The sequence below is a fragment of the Symphalangus syndactylus genome, chromosome 10, assembly GCF_028878055.3.
Source record: "Symphalangus syndactylus isolate Jambi chromosome 10, NHGRI_mSymSyn1-v2.1_pri, whole genome shotgun sequence".
NCBI classification, from domain to species: domain Eukaryota; kingdom Metazoa; phylum Chordata; class Mammalia; order Primates; family Hylobatidae; genus Symphalangus; species Symphalangus syndactylus.
The window spans coordinates 132429062-132446958 of record NC_072432.2 but is presented as its reverse complement, the minus strand read 5'-3'; the positions used below and the strand labels follow the sequence as shown (position 1 = coordinate 132446958).

Sequence of the window (17897 nt, the reverse complement as noted above, 5' to 3'; positions counted from 1 at the left end):
AGCTTAATTTAATGTTGTCTATAGTTTGTTATAAAAATAATAAAGAAGAGTGAATAAAATTGCCGGGATTGGTCATGACTGAAATGTTCTTTTCCTTTTTTTTTTTTTGAGATGGAGTTTCACTCTTGTTGCCCAGGCTGGAGCGCAATGGCACGATCTCAGCTCACCGCAACCTCCGCCTCCCGGGTTCAAGCGATTCTCCCGCCTCAGCCACCCAAGTAGCTGGGATTACAGGCATGTGTCACCATGCCCGGCTAATTTTGTATTTTCAGTAGAGACAGGGTTTCTCCATGTTGGTCAGGCTGGTCTCGAACTCCCGACCTCGGGTGATCCACCCACCTTGGCCTCCCAAAGTGCTGGGATTACAGGCGTGAGCCACCATGCCCAGCCTCTGTTCTTTTGTTTTTTAACCTCAGCCCTGCTCTACTAATTGCTGTTGTGTTTTCCATTTGTGTTCTTGATTTCTATATAGCGACTCAAGTGTTTTGAAAGTAAAACATTTTTAGAGAGGCTAGGATTTCAACAGAAGAAATAATAGATATGGTCAATTGCTTTGAGTTTTGCCCAAGAGAGTACACAACTCTATGAGTCGGTTATAGAGTAGTCTACACAAATATATAACTAATATAGTGTTACACAGTGTTATACACACACATACGTATGTGTGTGTGCATATGTGTGTTTGTATTTGCATGCATGAGAGAGAGGAGAGAAGACAGAGTGAGAATCCAAGACAGAGGCACAGGAGATCACAATATCCCACACCTGTATTTTGTATCATTCTTCCATACATAACTCTGCTTCCTACCACCCAAGAGGTAACCATGAAAGATAAATGTACAGTTAAAAAAAAAACAAACAAGAATGCTGCAAAGCATTCAAAGCATCAACAATCTGAATGTGGTAAGTAGTTGCATGTTGATCTCAAATGTAGTAAAAATATGCTGCCTTGAAAATAAATTGTGTTTGCCAAGGTTGCAGGCCTACCTCTATCCTAGGAAAAAGCTCATTAAATTAGGTTGGAAACAGGTGTATTTATTGGATTATTTATTTTTCTTAAGTCCACACATGATTCCCATTCCTAAAGTCATATTATCTTGATAAATAAAGACTTATCTACAAAAGAAAAAAAATCAGCCAGCTAGACCAGGAAAGAGTTTGTTCCCTGCATCCAGAGTAGGACAAGTGAAAGCCATTCATCATTGTCCCAGATTTTGTGATCTCTCCAGGACAAACAGATAGTCATCATAATTAAAAGGTAAAATTACCAGGATGCTTAAACAATCTAAAATGTGTGTGCACATAAAAACAGACCTCAGGCTGGGTGTGGTGGCTCACGCCGGTAATCCCAGCACTTTGGGAGGCCAAGGTGGGCGGATCATGAGGTCAAGAGATGGCGACGATCCTGACCATAATGGTGAAACCCCATCTCTACTAAAAATACAAAAATTAGCTGGGCGTGGCACCTTGTGCCTGTAGTCCCAACTACTCAGGAGGCTGAGGCAGGAGAATCACTTGAACCCAGGTGGAGGAGATTGCAGTGAGCCGAGATCGCGCCACTGTACTCCAGCCTGGCGACAGAGCAAGACTCCATCACAAAAAACAAAGCAAAACAAAAAACAAAACAGACCTCAAATCCTCAAATTATGGAAGGCATAATTGACCGAAATGAAAGAAATAGACAAATAATAATTATATTTGAAGATTTAAACATTTCTCTTCCAATAATAAAGTAGAAAGAAACTTTGTAAACTTCTAAATGAAGTAGAAAGAAATTCGGCAAATATATCAAGTGTATACACATACTTTTCAAGTGCAAATGTAATATTGAACAAGAAGATATTATATTGAGGGCAAACAATGCAAAACTGACAATGATAAAAATAAACTGGGAAAGGATATTGGGTAATAAGTGAAGCTTTTTGATTCTTCCATGAAAATTTTATCCTGTGTGACTTAAAAATGACTTATTCATTCATTTCTAAGTTTCTTAATGTCATCCTATGTTTAAGGTTGATGTAACTTCCTGATATTCCACAGAAGTAGAAATGTTATCAATCTGGATATTATAAACTACATTTGGAAGGAAGGAGATAAAAGCTGTGGAATGTTCAAGATATTTTTACCCTCATTATATAAAGTATGAAGTATACCCCAATTGGTGATAAAAATAAAAGCATAAATATTTTCACATAAATTTTTAAATAAGATGGAAATAGAAATACAATGTATTGAGTCGATGAAGTATGGTATTTGGAAAGTGGTACAAACTAAGATTTTAGGTATCACGGTAGAAAGATGAACTATAAAGCAAAGGTCAGTACAAATTCCAGGTGAAATTTGCAAATGAAAACATTTTGATGGAATTGAAAAACATTTTGATGAAATTAAAAATTAACTTTGCTTATCTACCATGCAACATTGTCAGAAAAGTATGAAAAATATAAGTTTTGATGATGTTTACCTCACTCTAACAACTGAGAGTGTCATGCTTAATTTAAAACATATAGAAATATGAAAATATACTCATTTTTCATGAATCTGTGGAGAGTACTTTGGAAAACCAAGCCATATGCTCATCTAATAATATTATAAATCCACTTTTGAAACATGAGTGTTTGATGCATAAAAACAAAACATATATGTTTTACATATTTGAAAATTGTATCTATAACACAAATCATTCTAATGGAGATATGTGTATTTTATCTTTCAGAATTTCTGCCACTACCAAGGGTATATTGAAGGTTATCCAAAATCTGTGGTGATGGTTAGCACATGTACTGGACTCAGGTTGTAATTTACTGTTTTATGAATTACAAAATAAAATATTTACTTGAAAATTATTTTAAACATTTTAACATAATATTCAGTGGTTCTAAAGTGAGGCATGACTATTGTGGGAAAACTGCCACTCACAAAGCATGGTATGGAAATACTTATAATGGCTCCTGACCTTATGCAGGATTATGATTTTTTAAATATATTTGGAAGCCATGAAATATTAATAGCTAGGCAAACTAATAGCATTACTATGCGGTGTCACTCAGTAAGTATGTGGATACCCAGTAACTTTCTCCTATTTTATCACCTTAGACTCAGGCTAAAAATAATCTGCATACCATGAAAAAATAATGCTAAGTGGCATTTTCTTGGCTTTTCCACAAGGCATTATTTTACTTATTAATTTTTTTTGAAATTTTTAGGGGCTTACTACAGTTTGAAAATGTTAGTTATGGAATAGAACCCCTGGAGTCTTCAGTTGGCTTTGAACATGTAATTTACCAAGTAAAACATAAGAAAGCAGATGTTTCCTTATATAATGAGAAGGATATTGAATCAAGAGATCTGTCCTTTAAATTACAAAGCGTAGAGGTAGGTGATTAATTGAACAAACTCTGTGGTTATTACTATACAGCAATGTAAGCACTGAAATTTATAGTTGATAAATTACATATTTACACACCCATAAACACCAAAACATATAGCCACATGTATGGATACATGTACCAGAAACTTCATAACTTATATCATTAAGCCTTAAAACTAGTTTTGTAATTTTCCAGAACTCCAGTCATGACATTTTCAACTGTTAGTGGCATCTTTTTCTGTAATCTAGACCTTTATTGTCAGCAGATACACTCCTTTCCCCATAGCCATTATGTTAAAATTCTGGTGTAACAAACACAAATGTCATCCACATAAACAAGTTACATATCTAGGGTCCTGAGGAGAATCACCCCTATCTTGTAAGGGAACTGCCTCAGAGGAGGTCATTATATTTTCCTCAGAGGTTTCAGGGTTATTTAATTTCCTCAGAAAGTGAGAGAGAGGATGCTTCTACTAGCAAACAAGATTCACCAGCATTTAGGAGTTTTATAGCCCCAGCTTCATTAGGGTCCTTCTCTAGGTTCCCATTCCAATTTTCAGGATCCCACTGCTTCTCACTCAATGCTCTCCCTTTGATAGTAGTACCATGGGAGGTTGGGAATTCAGTTTGCACTGTAATTCATCCACTGCAGGATAACATTCTGGGTTTGGTTTTCAGTAATTTCAGCTCTGTGGCTATAGGATATAAAAATTTATTTCAAGATACACAAAGAAGCTTTTGGGTAATTTATGCATCACTTGAGATGGTAATTCAAATAAGCTTATTCTCTCCTTTCTCCACTTTGTCTAGCAACATTAGGAGCAACCAATCTCATTATATTTGCTAGTTTGACAAAAATGTTCAAAAGTATCATATACGTGGTCACCAAGACCCTTGCCTTCATAAGTGTTTGATCAGAAGTATTCAGTGGTAATATTTTGCCTGTCTCTATTGCTACATCATGCCATGAACTATCTGCTCTCTATAGAATTGTCTTTAAATCTAATCTAAGTAGAAGGCAAATTCCCAAAACCCCAGCAACAATTCAGAAGATGTCCCCTTAAGATTCTGTTTTCTTGGTACCTCATTCCTGGTACCAACATCTGTATCAGGGTTCTCCAGAGAAATAGAAAACCAACAGGAGATATATATGTGTGTGTTTGTGTACATACAGAGAGAGGGAGAGAGAGATTTTATGGAATTGACTCAGATGGTTGTGAAGGCTTGGTAAATCCAAAATCTACAGGGTAAGTGGGCAGGCTGGTTATCCAAGGAAGATTTGCGGTTTAAGACCAACATAGTCTGCTGGCAGAATTCCATTTTGTTTAGGAAATACTTTGTTTTCTAAAAAAGGCTTTAACTGATTGGATGAGGTTCACCCACATAATGAGGAGTAATGTGCTTTACTAGAGCTTTACCAACTTAAATGTTAATTTCGTCTAAAAGGCACCTTCACAGAGGAATCCAGGGTAATGTTTGACCTAATATCTGGGCACAGTGGCCCAGCCAACTTTACAGGTAAAATTAATCATCACACCAATATCACATCATTTATTCTTATGTTTCTTCTAAATGTTTTATTCTTTCATCTCATTTTGATATATGATACACTTTAATATTTTGTATTGGATGAGGTAGAAATTCAAATTGTTTTTTTTCATATCAATATCCAGCTGTCCTCACACCATTTGTTGAAGAGATTATTTTCTCCCCATTGAACGTTCTTGATTTTTTTTCAAAGATCAGTTGACAATACATGTTAGGGGCTATTACCAGACTTAAAATTATGGTCCATTAATCTTTATGTCTACTCTAATGCCACTACCACATTTTCTTTACTACTGTATTTTTGTAGTAAGATTTGGAATTGGTAAGTGTACATCCTTCAATGTTCTTATTTTCCAAGATTCTTTTGGTTATTCTGGCTACTATGCATTTCCAAGCATATTTTAAAATTTATTTATTTTTAATTTCCATAAAATGGCACCCAGGATTGTGTTGAATCTGTAGATAAACCTGAGGAATGTTGCTATATTAACAATATTAACTCTATCCATGAGCAGTAAGTAGCTTTTATTTTTTAGATATTCTTTAATTTATTTCTGCAATGTTTTATATATTTAAGTCTAAGTCTTCAGTAAAGCTTCTTTTGTTATTTATAGAAGTTATTATTTTAGATGTTATTTAAATTTCATATCAGTTTGGATTTCTCATTATTAGTATTTGGTAATTAGTGAATTTTCCATATTGGTTTTGTATTCTGTGAACTTGACAAACTTGTTTATTAGTTTTCTGTTGAACTCCATGACTTTTTATGTACATGGTCATGCTATCTTGAATAAAGGTAGTTTATCTTGTTTCTTTCCAACTAGGATATCTCAAATTTCCTTTTTCTTACTTAATTGTCCTGATTGCTACTTCCATTATAATATTGAATAGAATAGGTGAGAAGAGACGTTCTCATCTTTTCCCAATCTTAGGGAGAAAAGATTCAGTCCGTCACCCTTAAGCATAATGTCATTTGCAATTTTTTCACAGGTGCCCTTTATCAGGTTAAAGAAGGTTTCATCCAATGTCCGTTTGTTAATGATTTTTGTTTTGTCATTAAGGGTTGTTGGATTTTGTCAGATATTTTTGTTCTGCAACGTCTGCTGAGATAATAATTTCATTTTTATCGTTATTTTGTTAATGTGGTGTATTGCATTAATTGACTTTTGATTATTACACTAAACTTGTATCCAGTCTTTCTTTGTTATAGTGCATAATTCTTTTTATGTATTGCTGGATTCAGTTTGCTGGCATAATTTTGAAGATTTTTTTCATTCATATTTATAAAGAATATTGCTGTGCAGATTTGTTTTCATATGATATTTTTCTCTGTCTTTGGTATCAGGGTGATACAAACTTCACAAAATGAGTTGGGAAGTGTTGTCTCCTCCATTCTGGAAGACTTTGTGTAGGATTGGTTTAATTATTTCAACATCTATAAAAATCCATCTGGGATTGGACATTTTTAGGAAAGAATTTTTATTAGTAATTACATTTTTTCTCATAAGTCTATTATAATTTTCTAATTTTTTTGGAGTCAATTTAGGTAGTTTGCATGTCTATAGAGGTTTTTCTATTTCATCTATTTATTTCTTGGCATATTGTTGTTTGTAAGACTCCCTTACAGGTCTTTAAATATCGGTAAGATTTTTAGTAATCTTCTTTTTCATTTCTGATTTTATTAATTTAAATATTTTCTTTTTTGTGTGGTCAGAATAGCAAATAATATTTTAATTAAAGTGTATCTCTTTTAAAGCACATATTACTAAGTTTTTAAACATTTTAAATCACATCCAACAATTTTATTTTTGACTGACAGATAATAATCACACTTATGGGATACAAATGATATTTTGATATTTGAATAAAAGGTGTAATGATCAAATCAGGGTAATTAGCTTATTTATTACCTTAAACATTTCTCATTTATTTATGTTAGGAACATTCAAAATTCCCTCTTTAAGCTACTTGAAAACATACAATAAATTATTGTTAACTATAGTCACCCTATGGTGCTATAGAACACTAGAACTTACTCCTTCTATCTAGCTGTACTTTTGTAACCAGTAGCCAACCTTTCCCCATCTGCTCCTCGCCTGACTCTTCCTATCCTCTCATGACAACAATGTCACTCTCTACTTCTATGAGCTCAACTTTTCTAGTTGCCAAGGTTATTTATTGCATCTACTTTTAATGCACACACTTACATAATTTGGATTTAATCTACCACTTTGTCATTTCTTATTTGTCTTATATGTTCCTTATTCCTTTATTCTTTCTTCTTTTATATCTAATATATTTATTTTTCTCAAGGATTTAATCATGTTGTTACATCTTTTTTATTAATCAAGTATTTTTATTTTTCTCCTCTAATGAGCTTTTGCATTATATATTGTTTCATATATTTTGTTCTTATATAGTCTATGAATACAAAACAATTTTTACAACATAATAATTTTAGTGGCTAGTCTAATTAGGAGTTGACAAACTATGGCCCTCAGGCCAAATCTGGCCCACAGGCTGTTTGTATAAATAACATCTATTACTGCTATTCTATGTATTGTTTATGTATACTTTCATATTATGGTTGCAAAGTTGAATAGTTGTGACAGAGACTCTATGCCCTACAAAGAAACTTTATAACCATGGCAGTCATTCTTCATTCTCCTGCCTTCCCAGGAAACTACAAATCTATTGTCATAGATATAGACTTGCCTATTCAAGATATTTTATATAACTGGAATCTTACAATATCTTTTGTGACTTCTTTCATTTTTAAGGTGGTCAAAATTCATCAGTATCTCTTTTATATTTATGGCTGAATAACATATGCCTGGGTATAAATATACCACTCATAAGTCATATAGTCATAAGCTGATGAACAAATTGGTTGTTTCTACTTTTTAAATATTATAATATTGCTAGGAACATTAATATATGTTTTATGTGGATATATGTTTTTATTTCTCTAGGTAATTACTAAGATTTGAATTGCTAGGTCATAGGCAGACTGTGTTTCACCTTTTGAGTGGCTGCCAGATTATTTGTCCAATGTGGCTGACAATTTTATATCTCCTGAAGCAACATCTGTGGGTTCCAATTCCTCTACATTTATTTATTTATTGTTTTTTATTTTTTGAGACACAGTTTCACTCTTGTTGCCCAGGCTGGAGTGCAATGGCGTGATCTCTGCTCACTGCAACCTCCGCCTCCCGGGTTCAAGTGATTCTCCTGCCTCAGCCTCCCGAGTAGCTGGTTAATACCAGCACACACCACCACGCTCAGCTAATTTTTTCCATTTTTAGTTGAGGTGGGGTTTCATCATGTTGGCCAGGCTGGTCTTGAACTCCTGACCTCAGGTGATCCACCCACCTCAGCCTCCCAAAATGCTGGGATTACAGATGTGAGCCACCGCACCTTGCCTCTTCCACATTTTTTTTCAACATTTATTTTTTCAATCATTTTGATTATAGCCATCCTGTTATGTGTGAGGTGATATCTAATTTCGGTGGAACTATTTAAAACTTTAAAAGTTCTACTTTGTGCTATCATTTTATGTTTTTATTTTTATACATATTATACACCTCATAGGACTACTACTACTACTATTACTCACATTATTGTTTTAAATAATTCATATCTTTTCTCATTCTGTTTATTCCCTCATGCTGTTTTATGCTGTCCTCACTTTTGGAAATAAAAATTATTATCATTTAAATATTCTTTCTGCTGTATTTAAAAGGTCATAAAGTTATTTGTTTTGATTAAAAATTTCATGTAATTCCCTGCCCCATTTCCCAAAATACCAAGAAGCTTCTACCAGGAAGTGCTTACCAAGTTGATTATTAAGTTCACTTACAAAATGTGAACAAATAAGCATATTCAAAGAAACACCTGAAAATGTAGAGCAATGGGGAAATCACAGTTCTCAACCTTCTGTATTCCTATCTCTCCTAGACCTTCTATTTCACTTTATTTGCTAGCCTCATTTTGTCCTCCTCCTACTTCCAACATAAAAATTTAATTCCTACATTTGAATATCTATTATTTTCTCTCACTTGAGTTCCATCCTTATAATTCTAAACAGAAAGATCCTATAACCTTATTCCATTAATCATTTTATTATGTGTAATATTTTGAATTATCATCTACGGTTCCTTCATTATATGAACATAATCATATCTCCTTAATACTAAAAATAGATTTAAAAATAAACGAAATAGAATCTATTATATACCTAGCACTTTCCATTTCTTCACATACCAGCTTTATATTAGAATAAGTGGAACTATCCATCTTGACATCTCATTTACTATTCATTTCACAAAAATGCAGTTTCTGTCTCCACAAATAATCAGTGGTGATCAATTGTTAAATTGGCTTTTGGAAATATTAAGATACATTTTTAAAGGGTGAAAGTAAAAATTCCCTAGAACTTTCTAGTCATCTTATTTTCTGCAATAATGCTGTCTCTTGCTTCTCATTCTTTCTTACTTTTTCTGACTTTTCCTTATACATTCACATTTTAAATATTGATATTTGCTCTGTTATATCTCATGTTTGAGCTTGTTATCGGCACATATAATATATATGTTACATATATATCTTACATATATATATATATATATATATGTATATAGTTCTATGGCTTTACCTACTGTGACCTACAGATATTCACTCCCAGTCCAAATTTTCTCCGGAGTTGATAATTCAATACAGGACATGTTGGTTGTTCGATTGAAACACACACACGGACACCCACACCCACACACCCCATATCTATCTATCTGTCTATTTATTGATTGATAAATCAATCATCTACATTTTCCTTCCAACTTCTTGAATATTCTTACCAAGGACCTTTGACGTTTTTAAATCTGAATATTAAATTCATACATATTGCAAGTGGATCAGTGTAATACTGTGAGTTCTCTGATATTTCTGGCTAGATCCAATTCCTTAGTCTTTATTTGGCCAAGGCAACCTTTGTCCTAAACTTGGAGTCCTCTTTCAACATCACATATGTAAGCACTTTTGTCTCCTTTTAGGGCTACTTTGTCTTAATAAAATGGCTTGGCTTTTGTGGATTTTTTTTTTTTTTTTTTTTTCTGAGACAGAGTCTCACTCTGCCACCCAGACTGGAGTGCAGTGGTGTGATCTTGGCTCACTGCAACCTCTGCCTCCCAGGTTCAAGAGATTCTCCTGCCTCAGCCTCCTGAGTAGCTGTGATTACAGGTGTGAGCCACAATGCCCAGCTAATTTTTTGTATTTTTAGTAGAGACAGGGTTTCGCCATGTTGGCCAGGCTGGTCTCGAACTCTTGGCCTCAAGTGATCCACCCACCTCGGCCTCCCAAAGTGCTGGGATTACAGGTGTGAGCCACCATGCCTGGCCTGTGGATTTTTAAAATTGGCATCTGCCCACCTTTTCAACACACACAGCTCCTGGCATTCTCTCATGCATCTGCGTAGTTTTCTTTTATTTTCTTTTTTTCTGCCCACCTTTTCAACACACACATTTATTTAAATAGATTTATTTTATTTATTTTTTATTATACTTTAAGTTCTAGGGTACATGTGCACAACGTGCAGGTTTGTTACATATGTATACACGTGCCATGTTGGTGTGCTGCACCCATTAACTCGTCATTTACATTAGGTGTATCTCCTAATGTTATCCCTCCCCACCCCCAACCCCACAACAGGCCCTGGTGTGTGAAGGTCCCCAGCCTGTGTCCAAGTGTTCTAATTGTTCAATTCCCACTTATGAGTGAGAATATGTGGTGTTTGGCTTTCTGTCCTTGTGATAGTTTGCTCAGAATGATGGTTTCCAGCTTCATCCACGTCCCTACAAAGGACATGAACTTACCATTTTTTATGGCTGCATAGTATTCCGTGGTGTATATGTGCCACATTTTCTTTATCCAGTCTATCATTGATGGATATTTGGGTTTGTTCCAAGTCTTTGCTATTGTGAGTAGTGCTGCAATAAACATACGTGTGCATGTGTCCTTATAGCAGCATGATTTATAGTCCTTTGGGTATATACGCAGTAATGGGATGGCTGGGTCAAATGGTAGTTCTAGTTCTAGATCCTTAAGGAATCACCACACTGTCTTCCACAAGTGTTGAACTAGTTTATAGTCCCACCAACAGCGTAAAAATGTTCCTATTTCTCCACATCCTCTCCAGCACCTGTTGTTTCCTGACTTTTTAATGATCACCATTCTAACTGGTATGAGATGGTATCTCATTGTGGTTTTGACTCGCATTTCTCTGATGGCCAGTGATGATGAGCATTTTTTCATGTGTCTGTTGGCTGCATGAATTTCTTCTTTTGAGAAGTGTCTGTTCATATCCTTCACCCACTTTTTGATGGGGTTGTTTGATTTTTTCTTGTAAATTTGTTTAAGTTCTTTGCAGATTCTGGATATTAGCCCTTTGTCAGATGGTCAGATTGTAAAACTTTTCTCCCATTCTGTAGGTTGTCTGTTCACTCTGATGGTAGTCTCTTTTGCTGTGCAGAAGCTCTTTAGTTTAATTAGGTCCCATTTGACAATTTTGGCTTTTGTTGCCATTGCTTTTGGTGTTTTAGTCATGAAATCCTTGCCCATGCTTATGTCCTGAATGGTATTGCCTAGGTTTTCTTCTAGGGTTTTTATGGTTTTAGGTCTAACATTTAAGTCTTTAATCCATCTTGAAGTAATTTTTCTATAAGGCATAAGGAAGGGATCCAGTTTCAGCTTTCTACATATGGCTAGCCAGTTTTCCCAGCACCATTTATTAAACAGGGAATCCTTTCCCCATTTCTTGTTTTTGTCAGGTGTGTCAAAGATCAGATGGTGGTATTATTTCTGAGGGCTCTGTTCTGTTTCATTGGTCTATATCTCTGTTTTGGTACCAGTACCATGCTGTTTTGGGTACTGTAACCTTGTAGTATAGTTTGAAGTCAGGTAGCTTGATACCTCCAGCTTTGTTCTTTTGGCTTAGGATTGTCTTGTCTATGCAGGATCTTTTTTTAGTTCCATATGAACTTTAAAGTAGTTTTTTCCAATTCTGTGGAGAAAGTCATTGGTAGCTTGATGGGGATGACATTGAATCCATAAATTACCTTTGGCAGTGTGGTCATTTTCAAGACATTGATTCTTCCTATCCATGAGCTTGGAATGTTCTTCCATTTGTTTGTGTCCTCTTTTATTTCGTTGAGCAGTGGTTTGTAGTTCTCCTTGAAGAGGTCCTTCACATCTCTTGTAAGTTGGATTCCTAGGTATTTTATTCTCTTTGAAGCAATTGTGCATGGGAGTTCACTCATGATTTGGCTCTCTGTTTGTCTGTTATTGTATAGGAATGCTTGTGATTTTTGCACATTGATTTTGTATCCTGAGACTTTGCTGAAGTTGCCTATCAGCTTAAGGAGATTTTGGGCTGAGATGATGGGGTTTTCTAAATATACAATCATGTCATCTGCAAACAGGGACAATTTGACTTCCCCTCTTCCTAACTGAATATGCTTTATTTCTTTCTCTTGCCTGATTGCCCTGGCCAGAACTTCCAACACTATGTTGAATAGGAGTGGTGAGAGAGGGCATCCCTGTCTTGTGGCAGTTTTCAAAGGAAATGCTTTCAGTTTTTGCCCATTCAGTATGACATTGGCTGTGGCTTTGTCATAAATAGCTCTTATTATTTTGAGATACATCCCATCGATACCTAGTTTATTGAGAGTTTTTAGCCTGAAGAGCTGTTGAATTTTGTCAAAGGCCTTTTCTGCATCTGTTGAGACAATCATGTGTTTTTTGTCTTTGGTTCTGTTTATATGCTGGATAACGTTTATTGATTTGCATATGTTGAACCAGCCTTGCATCCCAGGGATGAAGCCAACTTGATCATGGTGGATAAGTTTTTGATGTGCTGCAGGATTTGGTTTGCCAGTATTTTATTGAGGATTTTTGCATTGATGTTCCTCAGGAATATTGGTCTAAAATTCACTTTTTTTGTTGTATCTCTCCCAGGCTTTGGTATCAGGATGATGCTGGCCTCATAAAATGAATTAGGGAGGATTCCCTCTTTTTCTATTGATGGGAATAGTTTCAGAAGGAATGGTACCAGTTCCTCTTTGTACCTCTGGTAGAATTCGGCTGTGAATCCATCTGGTCCTGGACTTATTTTGGTTAATTACTGCCTCAATTTCAGAGCCTGTTATTAGTCTATTCAGGGATTCAACTTCTTCCTGTTTTAGTCTTGGGAGGATGTATGTGTCCAGGAATTTATCCATTTCTTCTAGATTTTCTAGTTTATTTGCATAGAGGTGTTTATAGTATTCTCTGATGGTAGTTTGTATTTCTGTGGGATTGGTGGTGATATCTCCTTTATCACTTTTTTATTGCATCTTTTTTATTCTCTCTTTTCTTCTTTATTAGTCTTGCTAGCAGTCTATCGATTTTGTTGATCTTTTCATAAAACCAGCTCCCGGATTCATTGATTTTTTGAAGGGTTTTTTTGGTCTCTATCTCCTTCAGTTCCGCTCTGATCTTAGTTATTTCTTGCCGTCTGCTAGCTTTTGAATGTGTTTGCTCTTGCTTCTCTAGTTCTTTTAATGGTGATGTTAGGGTGTCAATTTTAGATCTTTCCTGCTTTCTCTTGTGGGCATTTAGTGCTATAAATTTCCTTCTACACACTGCTTTGAATGTGTGCCAGAGATTCTGGTATGTTGTGTCTTTGTTCTCATTGCTTTCAAAGAACATCTTTATTTCTGCCTTCATTTCGTTATGTACCCAGTAGTCATTCAGGAGCAAGTTGTTCAGTTTCCATGTAGTTGAGTGGTTTTGAGTGAGTTTCTTAATCCTGAGTTCTAGTTTGATTGCACTGTGGTCTGAGAGACAGTTTGTTATAATTTCTGTTCTTTTACATTTGCTGAGGAGTGCTTTACTTCCAACTATGTGGTCAATTTTGGAATAAGTGCAATGTGGTGCTGAGAAGAATGTATATTCTGTTGATTTGGGGTGGAGAGTTCTGTAGATGTCTGTTAGGTCTGCTTGGTTCAGAGCTGAGTTCAAGTCCTGGATATCTTTGTTAACTTTCTGTCTCGTTGATCTGTCTAATATTGACAGTGGGGTGCTAAAGTCTCCCATTACTATTGTGTGGGAGTCTAAGTCTCTTTGTAGTCTCTAAGGACTTGCTTTATTAATCTGCGTGCTCCTCTATTGGGTGCATATATATTTAGGAGAGTTAGCTCTTCTTGTTTAATTGATCACTTTACCATTATGTAATGCCCTTCTTTGTCTCTTTTGATCTTTGTTGATTTAAAGTCTGTTTTATCAGAGACTAGGATTGCAACCTCTGCTTTTTTTGTTTTCCATTTGCTTGGTAGATCTTCCTACATCCCTTTATTTTGAGCTTATGTTTGTCTCTGCACATGAGATGGGTCTCTTGAATACAGCACACTGATGGCTCTTGACTATCCAATTTGCCAGTCTGTGTCTTTTAATTGGAACATTTAGCCCATTTACATTTAAGTTTAATATTGTTATGTGTGAATTTGATCCTGTCATTATGTTGTTAGCTGGTTATTTTGCTGGTTAATTGATGCAGTTTCTTCCTAGCATTGATGGTCTTTACAATTTGGCATGTTTTTGCAGTGGCTGGTACTGGTTTTTCCCTTCCATGTTTAGTGCTTCCTTCAGGAGCTCTTGTAAGGCAGGCCTGGGAAAAGAGAGAATAATATGGATAGCTTGGAACCAATGAAAATATGGAGAATGGAAGATAGAGGAAAGTTGTTTCCCAAGTAAATTAAATAATTGATTAGGTACAGAAAGTGACAAATAGATGAAAAAGATTTTATGATACCTAGTGTTGCTTATATTATCTGGTTTTATTTCTATACGCAAAATTGTGTTTTTCAATATTTAGTTCATTAATAGTAGTGATATGCACTAGAAATACTTAAGTAATTCTGTAATTTTGATGTAAAATTTGTGGATTTTTTCAGCCACAGCAAGATTTTGCAAAGTATATAGAAATGCATGTTATAGTTGAAAAACAATTGGTAAGTATATTCTGATTCATTTATGTCCCTTAATATTTGCAATGAGGGATTGTAATAATAATTTGGAATAAATTTTTAACAGAAAAGAATTGATAATTTTGCCTTAGCTCTGTGCTAATGCACTTTAAATTTTTAGTATCAGTAGTAAATTGAGAATCAAATTTTATATAGTGTTTAATTTTATAAATAGCAATGTAAAGAAAATAACTGCTACCTCTATAATAGTTTACGAATAGTTTTAGAATTATTATAGAAACTTGTATGTATTCTAGAACTATATTGAATTTTAAAAATAATGCTTGACTTTTTGGATATTATTTGAAAAGAAATAAAAGTTTTCCATCTGTACATTTTTTTTGTTGACAGGAAAATAATGGCTTATACTGGGGATGAAAGGTGGTGATTAAGTATTTTAATGATAAATATTGTAAACTTGGGTAAAATAAGTGATCAATACGTTTATTTTTACTTATGTGTTTATTTATTTTTTGAGATGGAGTCTCACTTTGTCACAAAGGCTGGAGTGCAATGGCATGATCTTGTCTCACTGAAACCTCCACTTCACGGGTTCAAGTGATTCTCCTGCCTTAGCCTCCCAAGTAACTGGGACTACAGGCACATACCACCATGCCCAGCTAATTTTTGTATTTTTAGTAGAGACGGGGTTTCACCACGTTGGCCAGGATCGTCTCAATCTCTTTACCTCGTGATCCACCTGCCTTGGCCTCCCGACGTGCCAGGACCACAGGCGTGAGCCACCACGCCTGGCCAATTTTTTCTTTATTTTTTAAAAAATATTTTTCTGTGTCCTTTGAATTTCCATTTAAGACCACCTTATCCATTTCTGCAAAAAGGATGATTATATTTTGATAGAGACTGTGTTAATTCTATAGATCAATTTGGGAAGGATATTTTTTTCACAATGTGGAATACTCTAATCCATGGTCATCATATATCCACCCCATTATTTAGATCTTCTTTGGTTTCTTTCAGCAATATTTGGTAGTTTTTCAGTACATTAGTCTTTTGCTTTTTGTTAAATCTATTCCTATTTCCTAATCTTGTTTCTAATATGATTACTTTTCATATTCTCATTTTGATTGTTCATTTGGTGGTGTAAAAAAGTTAATTGATCTTGTATCTTGTGATTTTTGCAAAAAATGTTTATTACTTGTAATTGTGTGTGTGTGTGTATTCCTTAGGACTTTCTGCATACAGGATCATTTTGTGATAAAACATAACTTTGTTTTAGCCTTTCCAATATGAAGCCTTTTTATTTATTTTCTTGCAATATTGTCTTTGCTAGAACCTCCAGGACAATGATTAAATGTAAGTTGAGGGAAGACTTGTGTTGTAGTTTCAATGTTTGTGGGAAAGCCATAGATTCACCATTTAATGTGATAATAAATTAAATATTAGCTGCGGTGTTGTTGTCATTGTTATTGTTTTTATCAGGAGTAGGTGTTGAGTTTTGTGAAATGTATATTCTGTTTCTGTTCAGATGACTATGGGAATTTTTGGTCATTATGTTAGTTAAGTGTCTTACATTAATTTAAAGTTCCACTTGATCATGATGCATAATCATTTTTATATATTTCTGGCTTCAGCTTGCTAACAGTTTTCTTAGGTTTCCTTTGTATATATAGTGTAGTATATTTATTCTGGATGTTGGAAATCTGAGACCAGGGTAGCAGCATGGTTACATTCTGGTGAGGGCTCTCTTCCTAGCCTACAGATAGCCACCAAAAAGCAAGCTCTCTAGTATCTCTTCCCATAAGGGCACTAATCTCATCATGAGGGGCCCACCCCATGACCTCATTGAAACCTTATGATATCCCAAAGATACCATTTCCAAATATTGTTACAATGGGGTTCAGCACTTCAAAATATGAAATTTTAGAGCAAGATAATTTACTCCATAGAACTCCAGCCCTCACTTCCCCATATTCGTGTCCTTCTCCCAAACAAAATGTGTTCATTCCATCCTAACAGCTCCAACTCTAACATTTAAAGTCCAAAGTCTCATCTAAATATCATCTCAATCTGTCATGGGTGAGACAGGATGTACAATTCACACTGAGGCAAAATTCCCCTCCAGCTATGAAACCTGATAAGTAGAACTTTGTGTTCCACAGGCGGAAATAGGAAGGAAGCAAAGGGCCATGGTTTCCAAGCAAGTCCAAAAGTCTAGCAAGACTTGTAAGCCTCAAGAATAATGCTGTTTGGCTTGATGCCCCTTTTCCAGGTCTACTGGGAGGGCAGTGTCACTTCCATGGCTGGGGTCACTGGGTGGTCCTGCCAGCAAGTCTACAGGCAAAGGCCATCCAAACTGTGGAAATTAAGGCAGTGGCTCTGATAATCTCTGAATCAACTTCAGGGTATCTTTTTCTCTTCTTGAATAATAGTGCTCATTTTCAGTTCATTTCAGCTGTATCATTCCATCCTGTCAAATCTAAGAAGTCTGACAGCCCTCCTTCATTGTGTCCTGTCTCTATCCCTTTCAGTTAAAACAGGCAGTGTTTTCACTCATATAATCCTATAAAGTTTTTGTCAAATCATTGTGCAGCCATTTCCTTAGTGTTCTCCTTAGAACAATCTTTGCAACAAAGATAGGCAGGAAATCTCCAAATCTTCCACTTCTGGTTCCGCTTTGCTTTACAGTTTCTCTTGAATTTATCTCTATCATTTTGCATTTCAGGGTAAGCAGTCAGGAGGCACAATGCCACTCAATGCTCTAACATTTTGCTTGGAAATCTTCTCAATTAAATATTCTATTTTATCACTCACAAGTTTTACCTCCAATAAAACACTAGAACACAGTTTACATTACCTGCACTTTATATATAGATATTTATATATAATATATATTTATAATAATATTACAAATAATATAATATAATATAACATTTTTTTTTATTATGTGTCATACTTTGTTGAAA

The 17897-nt window shown here is 35.0% G+C and overlaps 1 protein-coding gene across 5 annotated transcripts in view; it reads left to right on the top strand.

Annotated features, from left to right (window-relative positions):
• ADAM2 (ADAM metallopeptidase domain 2) overlaps positions 1–17897 on the top strand; it is a 66095-nt gene that overhangs the window by 32363 nt on the left and 15835 nt on the right. For 3 of the 5 annotated variants that reach the window (XM_055296176.2, XM_063610978.1, XM_063610979.1), the window contains exons 6-8: positions 2717–2793; positions 3207–3375; positions 14902–14958. In XM_055296176.2, coding sequence (XP_055152151.1) covers positions 2717–2793; positions 3207–3375; positions 14902–14958 — 303 coding nt within the window. Of the gene's footprint in view, positions 1–2716; positions 2794–3206; positions 3376–5908; positions 6156–14901; positions 14959–15324; positions 15367–17897 lie in introns of those variants that run through there. The other 2 variants (XM_063610980.1, XM_063610977.1) reach the window with 2 other exon arrangements.